The following is a 24,369-nucleotide window of genomic DNA, read 5'->3' as shown; positions in this document are numbered from 1 at the left end:
CTTACAGGGCTTTTTGCTGTTTTTAAAGTGAAGCTTGCACATGTGTTTTACCAGACAGAAGGGGCTGCAGGTTGAGACTGGCTCTGGAGGAAAGGCACAAAGGGGATTAGTGTTTTGAGTCAGGAATGGGTTGGAGCAGAGAAAAGTTGGGATTTTTTTTTCTTTTTTGTTTTAATGCTCTTAGTCACCAAAAGTGGATCTTAGTGGATGCAATTTGAGTGCAGTTAAAATGTCTCTGATTAGTGAGATGATTCTCTGTTCAGTGAGCTCTAACCTGAAGAGCAATTCAGTGGGTGGGGTGTGGAAATAGGGTGGCTTTTTCTGTATAGGCAGAAGAGCAGGTAAGGGATCATGCCCTCATGAGAGTCCTCATGGGCTCTGTGTGCAGTGGACCCCAAGGACTCCTCAGCATGATGAAATGCCAAGGAGCAAAGGTCTGGAGAAGTAGCCGGCAGCTGCCTCTGAAATAATCCTTCCTTTGGGAGACTGGCAGCATGATCACATGCTGCCAGATCTTGGGGACTGTTCAGCATCTCCAAACTATCAGACATATTTTTTCCTTTATAAAATAGTCTTTTGGGGGGCTAGGGATGGGAGTACAAGAGATTGATAGATTGTAACAAAGAGAGTAGATGTTCAATGACACTTCCGGGCATGAGACTTGTACCAACTATGTTCCTCTGAAATGTCAGAAATGCACGTGGGAGGGAAGTCTGATTCAGACTTTCAGAGCAGCTTTATGTCTTCAGCAGAGATCTATAGCCTCATCTGTAGCCAAAAAGCAAAAGTGATGGGCATCGCTGGAATACAGTGAATTCTGTACCTTTCACAACCCAGGCCAGTCCACTCTTCCTCAAAGTTTGCTTCTACCTACAGCTCTTCTATCACTTCTACATGTCTCCAGATACGTGTTCTTTTCCCACACAGAAGTTGTGGCCGGACGCTCAGGGCATAATTTCGTCTTTTGTCTGGGCTCTCCAAACATCTGGGAGTCAGCTCAGCAGTCAAATGACCAATACTTACAGTTGGTCACTGCATGTAGAACAAGTCAGTTGTTAGACTAACTGTATATTCTCTGATCAACAACATAACAGAATGCAGCACATCTGGGGAACACAGAAGTTGCAGTGTGAGCGAGAAAAATGGGAGCATTAATTCTGTCCCTCTGTAGAGCTGTTACTGACAGAACTTATCCCTAATTCAGAGACAGGATTTTATGCAGTCAGTTCTCAGGAGCAAGAAATGCCTTTGTCTGTTATACAGAGCTCCAGCCTCTGCTCTGTGCATGACTGGAGCTTCCAGCTTCACAGGAATAAAAATCACAAAACTTGCAGTCAGTTTATATTACACGTATCACTTCAGGCGCTTCTGCTTTATGGTGTTTTTGTCTCCACAGACTTTCGGCTGGAATGGTGTGTCCTTCACTGTTTTGCAACTGGAGATAACTATGCTTTCACATTCTTCAATCTTGCTAATGTGCTGGTTCCCACATGCTCTGCAAATGGGAACTGGGCTGTGCCTAAGCCTCCCCTGTGCGTGTCCAGGACGACTCCTAAGTAAGTACAGACCGGATTTGCTCTCAGGTTTAGCTGCTATTTTGCTCCCTGTGCCCCGTGCCCACTGCACCGCTGCAATTCCCGCTCCCTCGACCCTCTTGGCTGAGGACAGCCGAGCACAAAGGCTTGTCGAGCTCAGCACCGAAGTTACATTGCCACAAATACCAGAGAGAAGAGAAACGCTGCGATTTCTTCCAAGACGCACAGTTTTAAGCTCAGCTCTCGCCAGCGACGCTGTGCCCTCGGGCCGGCCAGCAGTCGCCGCTCGTTTTGGCGGCAGCACCCAGAGCACTCGACCCTCACCGGGCCTCGCTTGTATCGGCCGCGGCTGCCGGTGCTGGGCGGGAGCCCCTCGGGCCGGGGGTCCCGGGCTCGGGGCGCGCCGGGGGCGCGCGGGCCACGCCCCTCCCGTGGCAGCCAATGGGAACTCGCCGCTGGCCGCGCACGAGGGGGGGGGCGGGGGGATGAGGGGGTAGTGGGGGCGCGGCCTCGGAGGAGCGGCGGCTGCGATTGGCGGAGCGGGCCCGGGGGCGGGGCCGGCGCTCCGCGGCTCGGTGCGGGCGGCGCGCGGTGGCGGCGGGAGCGGAGCGGGGTGGCTGCAGCGGCAGGTGAGGGGCGGCGGGGAACGGGGGCTCGGGGCGGGGGGCTCGGCGCTGCCGCCACCGCCGGGACCGGCTCGGGCCGGGGGAGTGCTGCTGGGGGTCAGCGGGCGGCGGCAGGTGCCGCCCGGGGGCCGCGCTTTGTCTCCGCGTGGGGGGATGGGCGCGGCCCCTCCGGAGCGGCGGCGCCTCCCGGGCGGGGCAGGGGGCTCCGGTGGGCAGGGAAAGCCCCCGCCCCGGGCCGCCCCCGCGGCGGGCTCTGCGCAGGGGAGCGCGGGGGTCGCCGGGGCTCCGCGCCCCGGAGAAGGAGGAGGAGAAGCGGGCGGTAGGGCTGGCGAGCCCGGTGAATCTCTTCCCCGGTGGCACCGCCGGGATGCGAGGGTGGTGGGACCGGGTGATCCCCCCGCGACATGGACAGGGCTCGGAGCGGGTGGCTCCGAGCTGGTGGCGGAGGCGAGGGGCGGGCAGCCCGTGCAGCAGCGCTCCGAGGGTTGTCCGCCCCTCGCCCCGCGCCTGGGGTTGTGCTGGGTGATTCCTGTCGGTCTGGGAATCTCGTTTCTCACCTTGAACGCATTCCTTTCGAAAGAGTTTGCAGCAAGTGTTTGGGCCCCCCGAGCAGGTGTGTTTCCTGTTCCAGGAGTTGCAATTTGAGATCTTTCTTTTCTCAAATTTGAAGTTTCTTTTGCTGCTGCTTTATCTCAGGGCAACAGTCTGGAATAGGAATAGTCCTGGGAGAATATCTGGAGTGCTGAAGGAAGAGGCTACAGCCCTGAGCGTTGTAAAACAGCAGGATCAGTATTTTACTAAACAAGTGCCTTATTCTTTGTGAGGCTGAATGTGACCTGCTCATTTGTGGCCTCACTTTCTGAACGGGGGTCACAGGAGTGTTCTGCCTTGCGTATAAAATGCAGAAATCAATTACTTTTATTAATGATATGTCTGTGTGACGTCGGGAGCTAAGCCAGTGATGGAAGCATTCGCCCTGATTCAGGAGGAAGCTGATGCACTGAGCTGTTGTGCTACGTGGTTATGCATCTTAACGGGGACATTGGTGTTTCCCCTTGTTACAAATGGGGCATGGAATTTCACAGGTTTTAATAGGGTCACTTTGAGAGGCCAGGAATGCCTAGCAGAATCCCAGGAGGAGAAATCAAACAGGTTATGGACAGAAAAGAATCTGGCAGGGAAGGTGACTCGTCGGTAGTCTAGTGCTGAGAGGACTATTTCCATGCTTGTCCATACCTCTGTGTAGTAGAACTGAAATCTGCAAGCCACAGACTTGCCCTGAATTGAGATTTGGCTAGAAAGCATTTGCCATAGCATGATCATATATGGAATTTTGTCTTTAAATTTCTTCCAACATGTGAAAAGAGTTAGGTTAGTAATACGATTAACAATATTTAATAAGATTAAAATCACCAGCATAACTCTTGAGAAAGGTGGGTGCAGACTGTCAGCAGTTGACACTTAATCTCTGCTTTCTCTCACGTGAGTGCTGTAAAGAGTTCAGGCTCCAAGACTGTGCTTGCTTTTCAGAACAGAAAAATTCTGTCCTTGCCTGCTGACAGCTCAGGTATTGCCTTACCTTTCATGTCCACCAACAGCATCATATTCCCAGCAGGGCCACGGGATGTTCCCATATAAGGGCAAAGGGAATAGCTGACAGAGGGCTGTGAGGAGCGTGCAGAGCCATTCCCTTCGGTGCCAGTCTTTGTGTGGAGCAGGGCTCTTGCTGCCAGTTGCTGCTGCTGGCACGCTTGGGCTTTCCTGGCAACACCAGCAGAGCCTGCAAGGAAATGAGTCTGAAAAGTATCTGTTGCTGCTGAAGGTGGCCCCATGAGCCTGGAAAAAGGCTGCCTGCCAAATGTGTGATGCCAGTTGTATGTTGGGTGTGCTCTGAAGGAAAAAGCACCCACCCAAGTTGCCTCTGTGGGGTGTGTGCTATCCAGCACTGTCCAACAGAAAAACATAAGTAATGCTGTCTTTCACTATTGCTATTTACTTTCTGGAGTAATGGGTACAGGAAGACATGGTATCTTTTTCGGCAGAAATTTAGTGTCTGCTAAGGGAGAATAACAGATGAGAGGAAGTTCAGAAGATGAAGCAGCCACTTCCCTCAAATGCTTGGGATTTTTTTCTGGTAAAAGCTTTGCTTCTGAATTGGGCAGATTGACATTATTTCTCTTGTCATATTCCTTTCTGTCGCAGTCCTTCCTGCTGCCTGTCAAAACAAACTCACAAGGACTCCAGTTTCTCCTCCTCACTGGCAGCCTCTCCATCTGTTTTGTTTTTGTTTGTAGATGTTTTTTTTTCCTCCAGAAACTTCAAATTGTCTATTGAAGCCAAGTTCTGAGCTGAGCCCTCCCAAACTTGTATAAGGGCATCCTGGAGGAAGATGATAGGACTTTGATTCATGCCAGCTTGGAGGCTGTGCAGGGTGGTAGCAATCAGAGGAGGCATGAGCCTGCCTGCTTTCTTGTAAGAATTAGCCCTCTAGATATAAGCTAGTTTCAGAAAGCAGGGGTTGGATTGGTGCCCTTTTTGCTCACCTGGATCTTCAAGGAAACGTCTTTGTGCTCTGCATGCTGGGATCTGGTATGCTCTACTGACTCTTCTTTTCTTTCCCCATAATCTTTTAAAGCCCTGGATTTGATTTGCATTTATTTGTGGTTGTTGTGAGTATCTGATTGCAGGATTACTGTATCTGAAAAGATTCATCTTCTACTGTTCATCAAAACCACAGGAGGGCTGCTTTTGCCTTTATGGGAATGTGCCAGCTGGTCCTTCTTTGTGCTGGTATCATTTTCCTTGTCCTGTTATTGGAGGCGTCTTTGATGACCTGCCGGTTGCGATGATGTCTTTAGAGAAGATTCATATTGATTGTTATTTGAGCTTTGTCTGGTTTGGTCTCAGTTCTGGAAGACAAGTCTTAGAAAATTCTTGCATGTGTTTTTCAGGAACAAGCATTTGAGACATTAGGAGCTTGTGGACCATCTTGTGCCATGATACCATTGTTCTGGGAGGCAGAGTAGATGCTTCATTTAGTTGGGAAGAAGTAAACTCATGTGTTGCAGGGTCTTTACTCCAGCAGAGTGGAGAGAGCCAAAAAGACCTTTCCCTTAGCACACTGAGCCTAGGGAACTCTCTAAAAACAGTGATTTTTGCTACCTTCACATGTCTGTAGAATCCTACAGAGTCAGCTTGTGCACCAGGGTTTGCTGTAGGGATAACTGAGATGCTCCCCTGCTTAACAAACCAGACGGCACTGTAGTTGCTGGAGCTCAGACTTGCTAAGCTGCAAAGGTGCAAAAACATGAAGCAGGATGTTTGGACCTGTACTGACACGCAGCCCTGACTAATGGAAGAACCACAGTGCTTTGTGTGAGTTCTTTAAGGCTCTGCCTTTTCTCTCCAACTGCTTAAGTAATACATGCAGAGGACTTGTTTTTACTGCTAATAATTTTTTTCAGCCAAGTAGTAACTAAGACATCTGAGCTATTTTAAGGTTCCAGGAAACAATTCCTTTTCATTAACTACAAGTAAGTTCTGCCTCCCAATGCTTGTGGTGGGGGTAAGGAGGGAAAGAAGAAACAAATGGTGTCAGTTTAGGTGGATTTTTAAAACCTTTTTCTTTTTATTATTGAATCAATTTTTAAGTGGTTTCTAATAACCTGAATTTTTCCATGAAAGAAAACATGGGAAAAATGAAACTGAAAACTGTGTTAGTATGATCTGATTTTAGATGTTGATCAAAATGTGAAGTGAATCTTCCAATGAGACAGATCCTAAGGAAATTCCCAAATGCCAGACTTTAATCTGATGTGAACTGTAATGATTTTCTTGCAGTATAAACACTGGAAGTACTGTGAGGAACACTTCTGTGCCTGGCAAATGTGTGGGATTTCACTTTGCTTTAGGCTTTGAAGTTGAACTACAGAACATTGTGGAACTGGTGATTGAGTTTCCTCAACCACTGCTCTGGGGCAGCACTGCTGCTCTCAAAATTCTTGCGACTTCAGAGCTACTCCCTTTTCGGAAATGATACTTGTTTCCCTTCTTGAAGTATATGAACATTGTAATTTTATCTGGCTACTTGTATCTATTCCCCAGCCATCTCATGTGGAAAGTCTTTTGTCTCTGTCTCACAGAGGCTCTAAGTGGATTGGTCTTCGCTCCTGGTTATGGTTTAACTGGGCTGGTTCTGTATTGGGGACTGGAGTTTAGAAACTGTGTGGCTGCCTGCTCCAGGTACACAGCTGTAAGGTATTGACTAAATGGATTGCTGTTCCTTTGTATCTACAGGTGCAGACAATTTCAAGTTATCATCATTCTCTTTTGCACTTTCACTTAATTCTGAAATTAAAGGCAGTGCTGCCTTTGGAACTTCTAAGTTTCAGTGAAAAAAACCCATGTGTGTCAGCGTATGTCGCATAATGCAGTATTGAGTACAATGATGGGGTTCATCCTGCTACTGAAGATACTGCAAGGAGAATGCAGTCTTTCTTGTGTCCTACCCTTCCCTGCAGCTCTGCCGTGGCAGGACAATAGTTGTGTCTGGCACTGTGCAGGTGGGGGAAGCTGATTGTGTTCAAGCATTTGTCTATGCTGATGAAACTTGTTTTCTGAGTAAATTGCATGTCATGCTCTAAATAGAATGGGTATGTTTGACATCTTACCCTGTTATAATAATTCTGAAAATTACTACATAGAAGTAGTGTTTTCAGCTGAAGGTTTCTGCCCATGTATGTTCATTTCAAAATTATTTTTGTTTCGATCTCTGCGTTTTTAGTTTTTCTATACCACACCATTTCACATTTTGATTAAGTGGCTTCCTTGTTCTTTGTGTGGAGTTACCTTAACAACAAGAGTGCTGCCTGTTTCCCCCTCTGGTCTGACTCCTGAAGACCATGTGCTCTTGAAATCCCTCTGTGGCTTACGAGCACCCATGCCCCCATCCTCCTGTGTGAGACACTGAGGAATTTTTGAGTTGTCTGTTCTCCATAAAAAATGCCAACCTCTGCAAACAGCTGGCCAAGCAAATGCCTGAGAAAATGCTCCTGACACTGCCTGGCAAGTGCTCTGTGCTCAGCTGGAAGTCCTTCAGCCAACAAGGATTTAAACCAGAGAACCAGGGCTTCAGAAATGCTCCTGCCAGACCAAACTTTATCCAAAATAATGTCCTCACTGAAGCTGGTGTAGGGTTTTGGACAGCTTGGAGTTAATGGCCCTAAAGCAACTCCTTCTTTAGTACTTTCAGCTTTGATACCAAGATTATTTTTGCATCAGACTAACATTAGAATGCTGGAGAGAGCAATTCTGTTGGTGAATTACCTAATAGGAAGTTATCATATATGAGAGCATTTTGATAACTCTTCTGTGATTATCCATTTGCTGTCTTGCACACACCAGCATCATGAACTCTTCTCACCCATCCTCTACTGTCTTCTACCTTTAGTGTCGCCAAAAAATGCAAGTGCTGGAGGGCTGTAGTGCAAAAGCAGTTTCTGGACTTTTGAATCCCACTGCTGTCAGTGTTTTGATCTTTATTTGCTTTCTGCTTGACTTCTTGCATACAGATTGCAGTCCATTACTGAATGATTCTGCCCAAGAGAGTGGTAAAGCGGGTGTGCAGCTGAATTAATTGCATGAGATCTGTTTGTGCCACTGTGGGAAATGGAGAAGTAGGAACCAAGGGCTCTGTTTATTTGACAATCTTTTTAGCTAGCTTAGCATTTTGATAGAAATTGCTGAAATGAGGCTGGAGAAATGTTGAAGTAGGGAGACTAAGGCATGTGTGAATTTATGTTCTGATCCTTAGCTGAAACATATTTTGAATTGCATTTCATGTCAACCTGTGACTGTTGAGAGAGATTTAAGACAAAGATCGCACAGGCTTTTTGCTCTTTGTCCTGTGTGTCAGTGCAGCTTTCTTATGGCTGCGATGGAGAGGTGTGGCTCCCTTGTGTGACTGTGCCTTCTGGGGCACTGCTGTGGCTGCAATGGGTAACACTGACTTGTACTGTTATTTCTTCCTTTGATCTACATTTTTTCCTCTCTTTTTGGGATTTGTAACCAGAAACTGTTCTCCAGATGTGCGACAGCCAACAGAGGTGCATGTGCAATTACAGAATGGCCCTGGGTGGTTGCTTGTCCTCTTGGCAGCATAGGAAAATTTGAGTTGGCAAGAAGGTGGAGCAGTCCCTGCGGCACCTCCATCCCTGAGTGACTCAGTGTGCTGAGCTCCTTGGCCACAGTAACAGGCAGTTGGAGTCCCAGTGCTGGAGTGTCTGGTCATCCTCTGTGCCCAGCACTGCTGAGATGATGCAGAGCTAAAGAAAAAGGAGTGGCGAGGTAGAGCAGCTGCCATACAAATGCCGCTCTTGCTCTCTGCACTGCTGAGAGGGCAGTACCTGCACAGTTACCTTCCACAGCAGCAGAGATGGGGAGAAGGGACTGTGTGTGCTGGCAGGGTGGCCATATAAGCAGCTGCACGGGACCAGATGAAAGAGCCATTTAGCCTGTTTTGCTTTTTCTGGGTTTGGACAGTCAAGTCTCTGTCCTCTGCCCAAGTCACCATGGCCCCTTCCTTCTCCACACTGAACTGGTCTGCAGGGGAGGTGAAAGCCTGTGTCAGTAGCCTCAGTAACAAGCTCAGCAGAATGCTACAAATCTAAAAGCTTCTGGAGGAGTTCAGAAAATCATGCTTTCTTGCTTATTATATTTTAAAGCTATTCCTATGTGTTGTTGTGGCTCTACTGTTCTGTATACTGGAGCCTTGTAAATGCATTTTCTGTGCATAAAACACAGACAGCCCCCTGCCATCAATGGTCTTGCAAGTAATTGTTCTGTTTCTTTGTAGGTCTGAGGCCTGTGCAAACAGGCTGGTGGCATCATGAAGCTTTCCTTAACGACCCATATTGATAATGGTCACTGTTCCATGATGGTTAACTAGGCTTCACAACACTGTGGAGAGCTGTCTTTTCTGAAGTCTGTGGATAAACGCTGTAAAGAGTGGAAAGAGTAGGCAAGCTGAAGTTATCTTGGAGCCAACCATCCAAATACATCCCACTGTCACAGATGTGCTGTAGCAAGACCTCTTGCCATGGTTCTATGAATGCCAAACTCATGAGCTACAGACAAATAACATCTGAATAGTGGTTACCTTCCAGAGGGTGACAGGGACAGATGTCCTGCTGGGAGGAACTTGAGTGCTGGTTCTGGTTACACAGTCCCAAGAAATGTGAACATTACTGGTAAAGTAGTTTTGCAGGTCCATGTTCTGTTGCTGATCAAAGGTTTGTGTCTGTGCCTGGTGCAGGTGTTCAACAGCAGTGTGCAAGTCCCAGGATACTGCTGCACTGAGCAAAGCTGTTACAGGAGAATGATGTGCACTTGCAGAAGTTTCATCCTTTTCCTGTGTTGCCTCCTGAATTTTTGAAAGCCATTGGGCTATGCATCTGTTTCCCTTCCTCCCAGTGCTGCCAGCACAGTGTAATCCTAACGTGTGCTACAGTGACAGTTACAGGCTCCGTGTTCTCTGCAGGCTGCCAGAGCCTGTTGGATCATCAAAACACAAATGACACCTGGCTGCTCAGCCCTAGGATTGTGGTGCATCCTGAGTGCACCATGTAGGAAATACCAGAAGGCACACGGTCCTAATGATGGAACTTTGCCCAAAATGCTATGTGTTTATTTTAAGCAGATAGAAACTACATGTATGCAGAGATTCACAAGGGAAATGGTCTCAACCAATATAAACACATGGAGCATCCTTGTTATTCCACCTTGTAAAATACATCTCAAACCCCTCTTTTCTGTATAGAGGAAGAATTAAACATATTGTGCCTGTAAAACTGTTCTCTCTACTGGGGGCTGTCATCTGTGTTGCTGCTTGACATGACTGAAATAGAACTGTTAGTTTACAAACTGGTACCAATTTCTTTACATTTAGTGACCTGTAGGAAGATTTGTTTGTCTTCAGGCTGTTGTTCAGTATATGCTCTGAGAAGTCTTATCCCTTTGGCCTCTTTTGGACTGAAAGGTGAAATGCTCAAGTAGAGGAAGGAGAATTGATCTTTTGAGAGCTCTTTTGAGAGCTGCAAGAAAAAGAAAAAGTATTGCAGGGCTTTCCTTCTATGGGAGCAAAACACTTCCTTTTAAATGAAGACTCTGTTTACATGTGTTAATTCCCTTTGGTTTTTGTGAGATGGAAAGGTCACTTTGTGTCTATCTAAGCTATGAAAAAATCAATGGTTTAATCAATTTCAAAAGTAGATTTAGTCAAAGAGACTACTGTAGTGTGGCTTGGGCTTTGATGTGTGAAGGTGTCCCAAAAAGTTACTGGAAAAGTCAATGCAGGGCATTGCTGCAAATAAACTTAGAGAAATTGTAGCGGAATTTTCTGTCCCATTCACCATGTCCATGGGGTGTTTTTTTCCCTTGCCCAGTCCCAGCATGGCTTCCTCCTGGTGTTCCTACTGAAAGAATAGATTGCTGAGAGCAGATCAACAAAAGCAGTCATGCAGTTCACTTGAGCGGTCATGCATAAATATGAGTAGACTTTCTGCTGTTCAAACTGATGCGTAGCCTTTTCTGCCACCAGTTTTCATAGACTGCTGGTTCCTGCTACTTGGAGCTACACTGAGGATTTGTCTCTGATAGACAGCAAGGTATTGGTGTTCCCGGGTAGCTGGGCTGGGAGGTTCATGTGGCAAGTAAGTTTTTCTTGCTTTGAAAATACCAAGGTAAGGATTGGTAAAAGCCGCATCTCATTCTACACTATTGCCTTGGAATTTTTTTTTCCGGGTGGTATAACGGGCAGAGCCCTCCCAGCTGCCACACGGACCTGCCCCCAAACCTTGGCCTGTGCTCCTGCCTGCACACAGAGCATGAGCTCTCTGCCTCATGCTCTTTGCCAGCTGAGATGTGCATTTGACATAAAACACAAACAGAGAAGTAACACAAAATGAGAAGTATCACTCAATAGAAATGCTGGTTGGAGGTGGAAGTTCAATGGGCCTCCTGCTAGAACAGAAGTAGGAGAAGTCCTTTTAATATGGAGTGCCTGGTTAATATCTACAAGGGAATAATGTCTTTCCTGCAGTCATCTTGAATAACTCATATCTTTCTAGAGGTTTGAGATGGGTAGTTGCTGGGTTTGGTGAATTCTTCAGGGGATAGATACCTCTGAAGGGTTTGGTTGTGTTAATAGTAAGAAAGAGCAGCTGCAAAGGAACATGGAAGCAGGTGGTGGTTCATGTAATGTGTTTCTTGGATGTTTGACTTGGAGCCATACAATGGTATGAATAATTGATCTGTGCCAACATCAACAGCATAGCTCATAATTATTTAATTTTTAAAAAAGGCTGATGCATTTGCAATCATGAGTTACTGGGGACATGTCAAAAAGTGGTATCACTAGCAGGTGACTTGACCAAGCATCAGTACTATACTCTGCTGTTCAGTAGTTCATCAGTATTCTGAAAATAAATCTAAAGCCACTACTAATGTTGATTCAGCAGAGAAGCAGGCAATGCTGGGGGCAAATTCAAAACTATGACTGGAAATGACAGGTATGTTGGGATTTTCTTGCTCGAAGGTCCTGAATAGTACATAAGTCTTTGGCAGAATGGGGAGCTGGGTATTGAAGTTTTCCTTAGAGCTTTTGGAGAAATGATTAAACGGTGACTGAGAAAGATATGAGTTCTTTACACTCAGTACAGTCAGATAATTGGCTGTTGGCAGACTGATACGACCTCTGCAGTCTGATTTCTGTAGCTCCTCTGATACGCTGTAAAACGGGTCCAGGGAAATGACATCCATCTGATACAGCCAAGTTTGGACTTCTGTGTGGCAGAGATGCTGATTTTTCACTGATTGTGCCTCACCAAAGTAGTCACCCTAAAGAAGGGAGGAAGAAGGGGAATAACAATCAAATTGATATTTACAAAGTAAAAGGTATGAGCTGTTCAAGCACTCAAAAAAAGATGCCCTGTACTGAGACACTGACAGGATCAATCTGTTGATTGCCAGAAAAGCTATTGAGAGGTGACTTGGTTAAAACATGTGCATAATTGACTCTGAGGAGCTCCTCTTTAATCCAGCAGAGAAGGAATTAATGGCTCAAGGCAGAAGGCAAACAAATAAGAAATTAGTCTGGCCTTGCTGCCAGAAAGAATGATGGAGCCATTGGAGCAAACTACTAGCAGAGTAGTGAACTTGTGTTTTGACCTCCAAAGGCCTCCAGTCTAGATGCCATAAACCACTACATTTCACAGAACCACTTAATGGGCTTTGTGGAGGTGTGAGTGGATAAAATGGAATAGCGCCTGTGTGTTAGGCAGGAAGTCAGAGTGGTTGTACCTTAAATTATGTGACTCTCACTAGTCCTGCTGCAATTGATTTCTGGTTTTCTGTGCTTTAGAAATAACTCCAAGACCAATGCAGTTTTGTTCTTTGTCCCTCTTTGGTTTTTTTTTCTTTCCAAACTTCATTTATGTCTAAATATTTTATTCAGTGTAAGTGGTACATCCTAGTTATAAAGAACCGTGTTCATGATGGGAGTGTAAACTTGAGGTTTGCACTTAGTATGTCTCCTGAAAATGAAATCTTCTTTGTATTTCTTTTTTATATTTCTTAGAAATATCAATGTAATAGTGAAAGAAATGTTTTATCTGGCCTGTTCTGTTTTATTGATTAAACTTTCTAGGAGAGTAGGTTTTATTAGGCATTTAATATGTAAACCCATGTACTCTAAGGAACTGTGTTAAATTCCAATTACATTTAAGTAATTCAGTTACTTTCTTTAATCTTCTCCTGCATTCAATGTGAAAATCCTACACAAGAAGTAAATCTGATGAATGTTGTAATTTGGCCTACCATTATTTAAGAATAACTTGTGATTGTTTACAGGCTGAAAACGAAAGGGTTTTATAAGGCCAGATAAATCACTGAGTTCATTTAGTCTGATGCTGTTTAAAGCAAGGCAGTGGCTTTTCCTGAATTTAACTAAACATCCAAGTTGAGACTGAATGTTAACAAAAAGAAGATGTGTGAGTGATGGATTGCTTGCCATACTAAATAAATTTTAAGATGTCTCTGAGAAAAGAACCTTGAAAAACAGACCTTGATCTGCTCAGGCCAGAAATCTGCAATTAGCAAATTATTAACTTTGTTCCGAATGGGTTAAGTAACATGGTGCTTGTTCTGTTTTGCTTCTGATTGACTATATAATAGCCACCATCAGCAGTCTCTGCCATGTGCTGGATTGTGAAGTGTGCTAATTAACACATTAGTTTCATATTGCTGCTGCCAATGTTTGCACTGAAGAACTTTGCTTTTTTTTGGCCATATGGATGGGTGGGAATATCAAGATCGTGTTATGGCTCTGTGCTCATTCATGTGTGATGCTTTGTGCTCTGTTTTTCCCAAGACATCTAATCAGGCTTGGGTCTGAACAGTGCCTTTTTGGAGAATCTTTAACTGAAAGGTCAAAATAAGCACAGAGACAAGTCTTGCTGTCACTCTTCCCACCCGCCCCCCGCCCTCCTTTGTGTGTGTCGCTCTCTCCAAGTATTCATATGTAGGAGTCCTTCACCCAGCACATTCATGTGTGATTTCTTTCTTGAGACCCAGGGCTTCTAAGTGCCACTCAGGGTATTCCCAAAGAGCACACAGCTCTGCCAGATGGATTTCTCAGCAACCTGCCAGTTTGTTTATTTGGGGCTGAGGAGGATTTTTTGTGGCTGGGGAGCTCCTGGCACTCACCTGCTGATGTGTCTGCTGGCTTTCCCCCATTGCTGTGCCCTGTCAGCTGCCTGGCATCTGTGTGTCTCCATTAACCACATGTAGGAGGTGCACCAGGATTTCCCTTAAAGGCAGTATTTGCTTATAGACTGGGATCTGGTGGTTCTTCAAGGGAGGGGGAAGGAAAATGTGCCCTTACAATGGTCTCAAAGTGAGGGCTCCAAGTGATGCCACGGAAGCTGAAGACTTGGGTTTGCAGGACAGATCAGGTCTGACATAACTGGAATTTGTTCACACTTACCCTGTGATCCCTCCCATCCCTGCACTGAAAGCGTTACCAGGAAACTCCCTGTGGGAGAGCATAACCCTCAAGAGGGGGAAATGTTAAAAGCTGGGTATTTATTCCAGCTCTCGGGATGTGTCTGAGGAAGTGGTCTTTGTTTTAGTGAATGAGAGATATTTTTATGGTATTGATGGGTTTCTGCCTGTTGTAAGAGCATTTGAGACAATCAGCTCCTTTGCTTTTGTTGTCACTGTTTCAGCCTTGCTTGGCTTCTCCTTTCCCTTACTCGCCAAGTGCAACTCAAAATGAGGTACTGAAAACAGCCCATCTAGTTTTTTGTATGCAATCTAGCAAATGTTAGTGCTGGAAAATGGGCTTTTGCTGCTGTTTGTCTGGTAACACTACCCTCTGTTGTTGCCTTGTGCTGCTTTTGAAAAAATACTGGTCTGGTTTCTGTGTGAGCGGTGGTTGGCCCATAAATGTATTCCAACCCACCTAATAATTCTTTTCCAAAATCTTTCATCAGGTCTTTTGTGTTACATAGTTTAAAAAGAAAAAAAACCCCAAAGTCCTTCGTTTAGCCCTGTGAACAGCAGTTGTCTTGTTCTGCTGAGCTGAGTGCTGCTCATACTGATCAGGGCTGTACCCTTTGTCTTAGTTTATTTTAGAGTTAAGTTATAAGCTGTTTAAGACTGGGCTATTTCTGTTCTGTATTTTTGCAGGATCTTTTACATAAGTCTCCTAAACACTAAAATAAATGCTCTTAAAGGCAAAACTATTGTCTGTATCATGGCAAGATGGTCATTTCTCTGAAGTTTTGTGGTTTTATTCTGATAAAGCACTTTGGCAAGCACACGCCTGCACAGAGGAATGCCTGGGTCAGGGCTGGACTCACGGCCATCTTCTGTCTTTACATTTGATTGCCCTTTGTCAGCCAGATGCCTTATGATCCCACCTTCTCCCTCCCTCCCTCTTTTGCCAGTAGCTGTGGTACTCAGCAGGGGCTCCCTGACTGTGTTTGCTTTAGCTGGGGAGGTGTTTGCCTTCCCTGCAGAATTCCAGTTTCCAGCTGCCGGGGAAACCTGGAGCGCTTGTGTTGATTTATTAGGGCACAGTGTGTCTCAAGAATGCCTTTGCTAAGGAGCTGGGAGTGATGGAGGGGATCCTGCCTGATGCAGCCTGAAGCCTTCTTGTTTCCCTTTACAGAAACACTAAGCAGGAATTCCCCAGAGCAAGGTAGGAAAAATAGCTCACTCGGCTGACTCCTTTGGGGAGTGTCAAAGTGAGACTCAGGTTTGCCTGGCATAGAATTAAGGCGGTGAAGGATAGCTGCAATTTTAAGAGTGCAATTTTAAGTGAGTTTTTGTGGTAGATGATACTGTGAATTGCCCGACCAGAGGGTTTCTATGCGTTTGGTTTGTGTTAAGAACTGGCATTCCTGAGCTACTGACTAGGGCTTTTTTCTAGGACTTGGCTTTGGGCCATCCAAATGTTTTGCGCTTGGAAGAAGCAAGTTTCAACCTCTTTGGATTTGCAAAGTTCTAAATGTTTGCAATAGAGATATGGCAGTGGATTTGCTTTTTTAATTACATCTATAGACAGCAAAAGTCTTTGGACTACAAGTTTAAAAACCACTGAGTGAGTGTGTCTTCCCTGTAGTGAGTTCAGTAGAATATCTTCACCTCTCTAAGGTGTCACAGACATCTGATGTGCACCTCTTCTTTTCCTTTCTTGTCTGGCACGCACACACAAGTGTGTTTCTGGAGTTTTTTCTTTCATTTGAGATTTTGGTGGCTGTTGTCCCAGCTGGTCAATAACACCTAGGAAAATGGTGTTTGTACAGGGTTGGGTGGTCAGCCGGTCACTTTGTGTCGATCAAGTATTTGGTAGTTGCAGAGTAGGTTGTGTTTATGGGGCATTGGTGCTGAGAAGGAATTTCCTTTCCTGGCTGAGGTAGAAAGACTGTCCACGTACAGCTTTATTCCTTTGCTTTAGCATTCCTTGAGGTTGTTTCCCTATTTTACAAATGCATCTTTTGAGGAGTGCCAGGAAAATGTCTCTCTCAAATGGAAATGGAAATTTCTGAGCTCACAGGAATGGAAACCTTTGGGTCTGTGCTCACCGAGTGAAAAAAGGATTACCAACGACCCATTCTCCAGAGTGCAAAGCGGTGGAGCAAAGTCTGCAGAGGCTCTCTGAAAGTTATTGGCTTTCCCAAGGAAGGGTGCTTATGAATAGAATTGAATGAGGTTGGTTGCGTCCTTCTTGGCTTCCCTGCTGCAAGCACAGAGAGCAATGAAACTTGGAACTCGGTAGATGCTTGAATAGAATGGGAAATGTGTTCTTTTTAAGTAAATGCCTTGTGAACAGGTCGAGAGCCAGTGTTCCTGTGTTACTGCAAGAGAATTAATGGATTTGTGACTGCATTTAGGCCTGAAAAAAGCAGGGATGCAATGCTGATTTTTCCAGAACTGTTTGAAGGGTTCAGAAAGGAGGATGGTGGGCTGGAGTAGATGCAGATGGCTTATTTTCACTGGGGACTGTTAGACCTGCCAAAGTGTAAACTGAATCTTAACAGAAAGATGCAAGGCAAGGCTTGCACATCTTTCCCTCCTAATTACCACAGCTCAGCTGCTGCTGTCTCTTACACTTACACATCTGAAAGGTGACAATGACAATGTCTTGAATGGCAAAGCTATAGCAGGAAGGGTCTTTTTTTTTTCTTGGCTGCAGTCTGGGACAAAGAAGTTATTCAACCAATAATCAGGAATATCCTTATGAAAAATGTTTCTCCTAGAAACTGCTCTTCAGGAGACCACCAGAATTTCTGTACATCTTGACGGCTTGCCTTCTGAGTGACTACAGGTAAAGCAGAGCCAGCTTTATCCTCTTTCCCACACTGACGGCCTCGGGAATGTTCACCACAGCAGTGGGACTTCCAATTTTGCTGTCCCTGCAGCTCTGCATTGGATTGCCTTTGTACACGTTATCTTTGTCAAGAAGTTGGAAAGCTCCTCTCAGGTGTTCTGGCAATAATATCCAGTAACATTTTCACAGAAGTTACTTTAGTTGCCGAAATCCAGGCTTTGAGATCCTTGTCACTCATGGCATGCAAACGATGAGACAGTTTTTGTGACTTCCTCTTAGAGGAACAGGGACTGCAATGGGGGAAGGATGGTACTGTGGTTGTGATTGCATTGCAGTGGTATAGAAAGAGTGGAGGCAATGGCAGGTCCCACTTGGTCTACAAGTGATGGATTTTGGATTTGGTGTCTCTCTGTGAAAATCTGTTGTAGGTCATGGTCTCTCATGGGAGTTTGGCTGTAAATTTGTTCAGTCTCCTCTCACCCATGACTCTACTCTGTTTCACTGTGTCCACAGTGAATCTGATTTAAGAAACAGCTTTGTGGAAGTTTCTCTTCCTGCCTCCTTACCTGTTCTATTTAGCTGAGGAGAATCTGATGCTGGGGCAGCAGGCAGGACAGTGCATGGGCTGATGGTGTTCCTCTCATCTGGGGAACAACACAGCAGAAGAAAGGCAAAGCCATGCTAAAAGCCACAGATTTTTTTTTTCAACTGAGAGGAGAATGTCCTCCTTCATAGCCAGCTCCCTCAGCCTGTTCACAAATAGGGAATAAAAGTTGAAGCGAGGGGATGCCTGTCCATTTGTATCAGCCTGGGAAATGGTGGATTTCTCTCAAGAGGCCTTTGCCTCAGGCATCTTGCCAAAAGGCATCCAGTCTCTATTCACTTCAAACACATACAGTTCCTAAGCCAGAAATGTGCAGAAAGCTCATGAACTGTGATCAGCTGAAGGCCAGACAGCGTGACCTGGTGCCTCATAAAAATCAATGAATTGAAGAGCTGTGACTTCTGAATGCTTGGAAAGTATGAGCAGCACCTGCTGTGCAATGTGAACTTGAAGATCATCACAGGATAATAATCTCAAACTTAACCTGTTTTTATGGTAGGAAAAGATTTAGAATTTGTATAAATGAAGTGTTTCAGCAAATGAGAGTGATTACTTTCTCTATAGATCTTGTGTATGGGCTTCCTTTTTTCAGAGCACAAGGAATTCAAGACAAATTTTACTTTGGAGCTAAAAGGCATGTTTTCAGCAAAGGCAGTGCAAGCAGTGTTGGGACGGACTCCAGGTCTTTGGTGTTCCTGAAGAAACACAAACAGCTGCAGAGAAGGGTATAGCTCAGATCCTTTTGCCAGCGTGCTTAGCAGGCAGCCCTGTACTAGATCTGGTGTTCAGTCCTCGACAAGTGACCTCTGTCACTGATTGGGAACATAAAGAGCCTCAGTGAGCTTTGGCTGAACCAGGCTTTTGCCTGTCTGCTCCAGAGAGAGAGAGTAACCTCAGTGTTCTCTTCCCTCCCTCCCTTAGTGTGTCTGTGAAAATACTAACTTGATTTAGCTGCCAAAAAAAAGACATTTGAAAAGTATACATTGCTCTCCTGTGTCCTAACTTCTGTAAAGTATGGGTTATGGTTGGTTCCTGTATATGGTGCTCAGTAATTTTACAGAAGAGAAAACGGCACCACTACAACTGTCCACACAACACTTAATACAGTGAGGTCTTAGTCTGTACTAGGGCTCCAGAGTGCTATTCTGAGCATTATGAACCCGATTATATTACATATCGAGCTCAGATGGCTCAGAGCCATGGTCAGGATATTAACTGTTTCTATTAAGCTTTGCATTTAGGGATCCTTCTGGCAGAAGAGGCCAATGCTGAATGAGTGAGCGTTCCCACAGCAGAATGGTGTGTGAGTACAGTTAGGGAGTGTTTTGTATTTAATTTGCACAAGGGGTAACCTGAGTTTCAGAGCTTGCTAACTTATGGATGCTCAATGCAATAATCTTTTCACAATGCACTAGTTTTCTAACTGCAGGTGTTGTGGAGGAAATCCTTACTGATGCAGATATACAGGAGTGCAAGAGAAATCTTACAAAGTGCAATAAATGTATCATAAGGGGGAAATCCATATGTATGTCATTTGGCAGAGAATGTCATAAAGTGGCATTGAATGTGATTACTTGTGATTCTTGACAGCTTGTGACCCTGAAAGAGTGTTTTTAGGACTTGGTTCAGTTTGTGTTGAAAGTAGCTTTAGGAATAATGTTTCTTTAAAAAAAAAAGGTTTCTTTTCATTATTCTGTTTTGTGCTGCTCCAGATTTTGTAAAAACAAACACCCCGAAGGTCCAAACAACAACAATAATGAAAGAAACCCTTTGTGGATTGACTGAGTGACCCAAACAAAGTTGATGAGTTTCTCACTATTTGAATACACATCCTCCCAGGTGAGAACTGTGCAACTCTTCCTTACCTCATCACCACACAAGTGCAGGAACAGATAAGAGGAATGTATTTAATCCTGCCCTGGCACTGGCTGAATTGGAAACATACTACCAACTGACAGGTACGCTGAATTTGGAGCCTAAATGGCTGCCTTGTGGAGGAAGGAGGGCAGAGAGTGTTGTATGGCTGTTTGGGATATGAGGCACAGGGATAGTGCTGTTGGGAGAAAAGGGGTGCTGGAAGTAGCAGCGTGTGCTGTTGGGAAGGCGACCTCTCACCCCACCCTCCAGATAGAGAGACTTTGCCTTTGCTGAGTTTGGGATTAAACCCTTCTCCTAGTGAAACTGCAGTTTGCAGCTCCTTCCTCTGTACCGGGAGAGAGTTCTGGCTGTTGAGGCAGGGATTACCTACTGTGCAGTGAACACCTCTGCAGGAGGCAGAACTGAGTGGATGGAGGTATCCCGTGTGCCATGTGAATCCACGTGCCACTGTTTAGCTCATGCTTAGGCTGACAGAAAGCGGCTGAGTTTGTGTGTTTTATTGATGAATATCCCTTTCCTCAGAAAGCAAACAGCTGACATCTTTACCTTGCAAAGGCGTGGACATCTCTAGCTTGCAAAGGCATTGCCTCCAAATGTGGGTCTGTAGTGCAAGGAAGGCACATGATGATTTTGGTGTTCCTGTGCCTTCTCAGCTGCATTTTTTTGTCTCAGATGCCAGTGACCCTGAGACAAAAAATGAGATGTGGATGCATTTCGCTCTGCTGCTTTGTGTTAAAAATGAAGAATTAACTGTAACATGTAGAAGCAGTTTGTATGATGGAACCCATCAAAATAAACTTGAGAGGATGGTGGTGGTGGTTGGAAGAGACATGGTAATTGGGCTGGATGTAGTGAGAGGGCAGAAAGGAGCCAGGAAGGGACTGCAATGGAAATCAGTCCCCAAAATAAATATCAAACGACTGGGGCATGAAGGGATAAAGAGTCTCCTTCAAATCGGATTCTGTGCCTGACCCTTCCTCCAGAATTCCTTGCAATTTAGACAAATGACCAACTTCACATTTTTAAGCAGCATGTGTGCTGAACACTTGCAGGCATGCACTCCCATCCAGCTGCTGAGCAGAAATCCTCCTCCTTCAGTCTTGCTGGGAGCTGCTTTGCACTTTTTTTGTGGCAGCAGCTTTTGCAATTGGAGCTCCCCCACGCCCCACGCCCCCCGCCCCAGGATGGCCCTTTCTGTGAAAGAAGCCAGCGCAGCCAGGCAGACATTATCCCCTGGCCGGAAGGAGGGACCGGGCTCCCTGGGGAGGAGGGACTGGGAGCGAGTGATTCATTGCAGCTGGCTGCAGTTTGGCCCCCTCTCTCTTTGCCCTGGGTGCCAGGGAGTGACAGCTTGTGGGCAGCGGGCCAAGCTGTGAAAAGAGGAGTGTGTGAGGCCTTTAGCTTTCTCATGCTTTATCAAGCTGCAAAGAATAGCTCGATATTCAGCCAGCGTTGGTGCAGGTCAGGAGAATGGAAATGCGAACTTAACTCCTGACATGCTGGCTGAGGGCTGACCACGGGCAAGGGCAGCTTTGTGCGGCAGCGTGTGGGGCAAAAGGGAGAAACGTGCCTTGATGCCATGGTGAAGATAACTTTTTGTTAAGTGGGTTGCCTCTGGGACTTGCTGGTAACATGGAAAAATGGAGGGAGTGCTCTCCTCTCCTCTCCTGTCTTGCGGTCTGTGTGCTGGTGGAGGATGGAAGTACTGGAAGACAGGGCTGTAGGAGTGACAGGCGTCCTGGGAAAGCATGAGGGACTGTGGTGGGTGAGTGGCAGGTCTGGCCTTCCGCTGCTGGCACAACGCTGGGGGCTGTGATGCGGGTCCCCGGCAGGGCGGGGAGCAGGATGGGGCCATTCCCGGGGCTGTCGTCCCGTCCCGAGGTGCTCCAGACTCTGTGCTGGGAGCGCTGCCGCCGGCGCACAGGGAGTTAAGCTCCTCATCGCCTGGGGGTGAGCCTGCCTCGAGGTGTTGAGCTCCATTCCCACGGCTTTTCCTTTCTGACCAGCTCTGGGGGGAGGGATCGCCTGAAACAAGTAGAATGCCTGGAGGCTGGAAAACAGCACCCTGGCCCCTCTGGCCTTGAGTTGGGCTGGGAGGGATCTGTGCTTCACGGCAGGCTGGGCAGGGGCTGCCAGCCAAGGCTGGGGTCTGTTGCTGCCTGGCAGGCTGCTGGGTAAGGTCCTGGGTTATTTCTCTCCTTTACGCAAAGCAAGACAGCTTTGCAAGCAATAGAGTTCCTGCCTAGGGATTGAAATAAATGAAATCTCAGCTGGAAGGATGTAGAGTAGAAATGAAGCCCCAGCAATTCCATGTGCAGATCGCAGCACAGGTTAACACACGAGTTTTGTGGCTGGGCAAAAGGAGCAGAGTTGAGTTCTGTACAGGATGTGGAAGTTCCTCAAATACATAATGGAGCAGGGTACTTCCTACCTGATACTTCTCTCTTCTCCTCTTGCACCTCTTTAAGCTGCTGAGTTGAGTTAGTCAAAGCCCTGAGAAGTGGGAAGAGGAGGAAAAGACAGGGAAGGTCTGAGGGGCTGGGGAAGGAAATTAGGTGCTCAGAGCATCGCCTGTGGCTGCCTATGAACTCAAATCCCACCATTTCTCCACCAGCAGTGCCAGGGGCTAGGAGAGTGAGAGGCCTCTGCCACATCCCAGTTTGCTGTGGAGATGAATGTGTCTCCCTGTGGGGTACCAATGCTGGCCAGTACCAATTTCCTCAGCAGAGGGAAATGGGAGTTTGACTACCTGTTCAACCCCTAGAAATACTCTCTGAGGTCTAAGGTGTTCAGTCCCTTTTCTCAACAGCTTCTGAATTTGTGGCAAGGTGAACTGACATGCGTGAATGGGACCCAGTAGCAGCATAAAGGAGATAAGCTGTGTGCTTGGACTGCAGTTACACTGTTTGATTCTGTTGGGCTGTACAGACTAGGTTATGCCGAAAGCACAGCAAATACGCAGTTAGAGACTGCATCTTTGTGCATTGGGTGTCTGACCTTGCTTCTTCCCCAGATGCCCGTTGCAAAGGATCAGGTACCATGATCCTCCCACTTGCTGTGCTGATTCCTGTGGCAGGTGGATCTGCAGGAAGGAGGGTTTGGGAAGCTGTATTGCTTTATTTAGTCTGGGTCAGCACCCAGATACAGACTCAAGTGATAAAACAACAGTGTGCTAATATTCTGCAAACGCCCAACTCCTAGTGGACCTTGTTAAGTGCCAAAATCCTAATAAGAACTGGTAGGCAGCAGCCCTTGTTTGCTTTTCTGCACCCAGACACCTAATGGTGGCTGAGCTCTGCTGTTGAGTGTTCTGCAGCTCTTTGCTCTGTCCATTTACTCACCCAGCACTGGGAAATGTGGCCAGAGTGGGAGCTGGGTTCCCAGGCTGATCTGAGCCCTGTGCTTGGCAGACCTGCAGTGGATGCACAAAGAGAAACTCACTGGCTGCGAGGTAGCTTGGGACCCAGGTGCAGCGAAGGGACCAGCGAGAGCTGGCTCTTCTGCAGGGACAGGGGGTGTGTTCCCATTGTGCCTGCTCTGGTTTGCTCCTGTCAAGCCTCTTCTCATTATTCTCGCCTAGAGCTGTCTCAGGCCCGAAGGCAAAATGCAACAGAAGGCTCTGTGGGCTTTCCCTGGAGAGACGTGGGGTCCTTGGAGAGTGGCTGTTCAAGGGAAGCACTGCAGTGGGCTGAATTGAGGCTGTTTCAGGCTGCACAGCTCTGAGCTAATCTCCCAGAGGCAGAGACATTACTCACCAATCAGGAATGTGTCTGTATTTTTCCTAATGAGAACAAAACATTTTATCCCTGTTCATTAGCAGAGAGTTAGCGTGTACAGTTGCTATGCCAACAGACTCCTCTCCTCCGCAGACACACTGGGGGTGTCCTCCATGCCATGGTTAGAAGGGTGAACGGGAAGGCTGGTTCTGGAAAGAAAAAGATCCCATTGTTTTCCCAGGGCTGCCTGGACTTTGTGCAGCTGGCCAGACCTTGCCTTCTCAGGGGAAAGGGAACCACAGCAGGAGTCAAGTGCAACAGAGATTTAATTTATTGGAAAAATAGTCTTTGCATTTCATGCTATGTTGTTTTTTCCAGCTTGAGGCACACTCTTCAATAAGAGAAATGAAGGTGTCTCAACGTTCCCAAGAGCCCAGATGGTAAGCAAAATGCACCAGGAGCCAGCACTGGGACGCCCATGGACTGCTGCAGCCCGCCGGGCTCCTCCATGCTCCTGATCATCCCGGGCTGTGTGGACAGTGTCATGCTGGGCAGCCTCTTGATGCTGCTGCGGTACGAACCCACCTGAGGAACTGTGCCACCTGTGATTAGTTGGACGAGTTCACCAGGCACGTGGTCTGCTGGAAAGAGTGAGTGGCTGTATGTGAGAATGTGCACTGTTCCCTTTAAGCAGGGAAACTCTATGAAGGATGAAGGGCATCTTTTCAACAGAAGCTCTGTTCTGTGGAGTTCTGCTGTAAGCAGATCTATTTACTCCAGAGGTTACCCGTTTGCTTGCCATTTTTGTCTTTTTCTTGATCTTCCCCTGTCACAGCTGCACCTCAGCTTTCTTGAGGGACTGATTGGGATTTGTGAGTTGCAGTGGTGCTGAAGTCAGGCCACCCTACCCCTTTTGCAAGTCTTGCCACCTCTGGTGCTGCACGTGAAATGTAAAAAATAATTTTTAAACTTTGAATTTTCTGTACCAGGTAATGAATGTAAGCTGCAGACAGAAACAAGCAAAACAACAACATGACTTTCTGATGATGATCTATAACTAGAAATGGGCCAGTGAGTGTTGCCAAATCTGAAGGCAGACTCCTGAGCAGGAGTGACGTTC

General features: G+C 46.4%; 1 protein-coding gene across 6 annotated transcripts in view; it reads left to right on the top strand.

The window, feature by feature from the left end:
* Positions 1–2,098: 2,098 nt before the first annotated feature.
* The window catches only part of PLXNB1 (plexin B1), a 77,265-nt gene continuing 54,994 nt past the window's right edge, over positions 2,099–24,369 (top strand). For 2 of the 6 annotated variants that reach the window (XM_071550446.1, XM_071550443.1), the window contains exons 1-2: positions 2,099–2,164; positions 23,628–23,689. In XM_071550446.1, coding sequence (XP_071406547.1) covers positions 23,687–23,689 — 3 coding nt within the window. In that variant the 5' untranslated portion in view covers positions 2,099–2,164; positions 23,628–23,686. Of the gene's footprint in view, positions 2,165–4,724; positions 4,751–15,331; positions 15,420–23,627; positions 23,900–24,369 lie in introns of those variants that run through there. The other 4 variants (XM_071550441.1, XM_071550442.1, XM_071550444.1 and 1 more) reach the window with 4 other exon arrangements.

The sequence above is a fragment of the Pithys albifrons genome, chromosome 3 (assembly GCF_047495875.1).
Source record: "Pithys albifrons albifrons isolate INPA30051 chromosome 3, PitAlb_v1, whole genome shotgun sequence".
NCBI classification, from domain to species: Eukaryota; Metazoa; Chordata; class Aves; order Passeriformes; family Thamnophilidae; genus Pithys; species Pithys albifrons.
The sequence above is the reverse complement of the archived record's forward strand: the minus strand, read 5'-3'. Positions and strand labels throughout refer to the sequence as shown.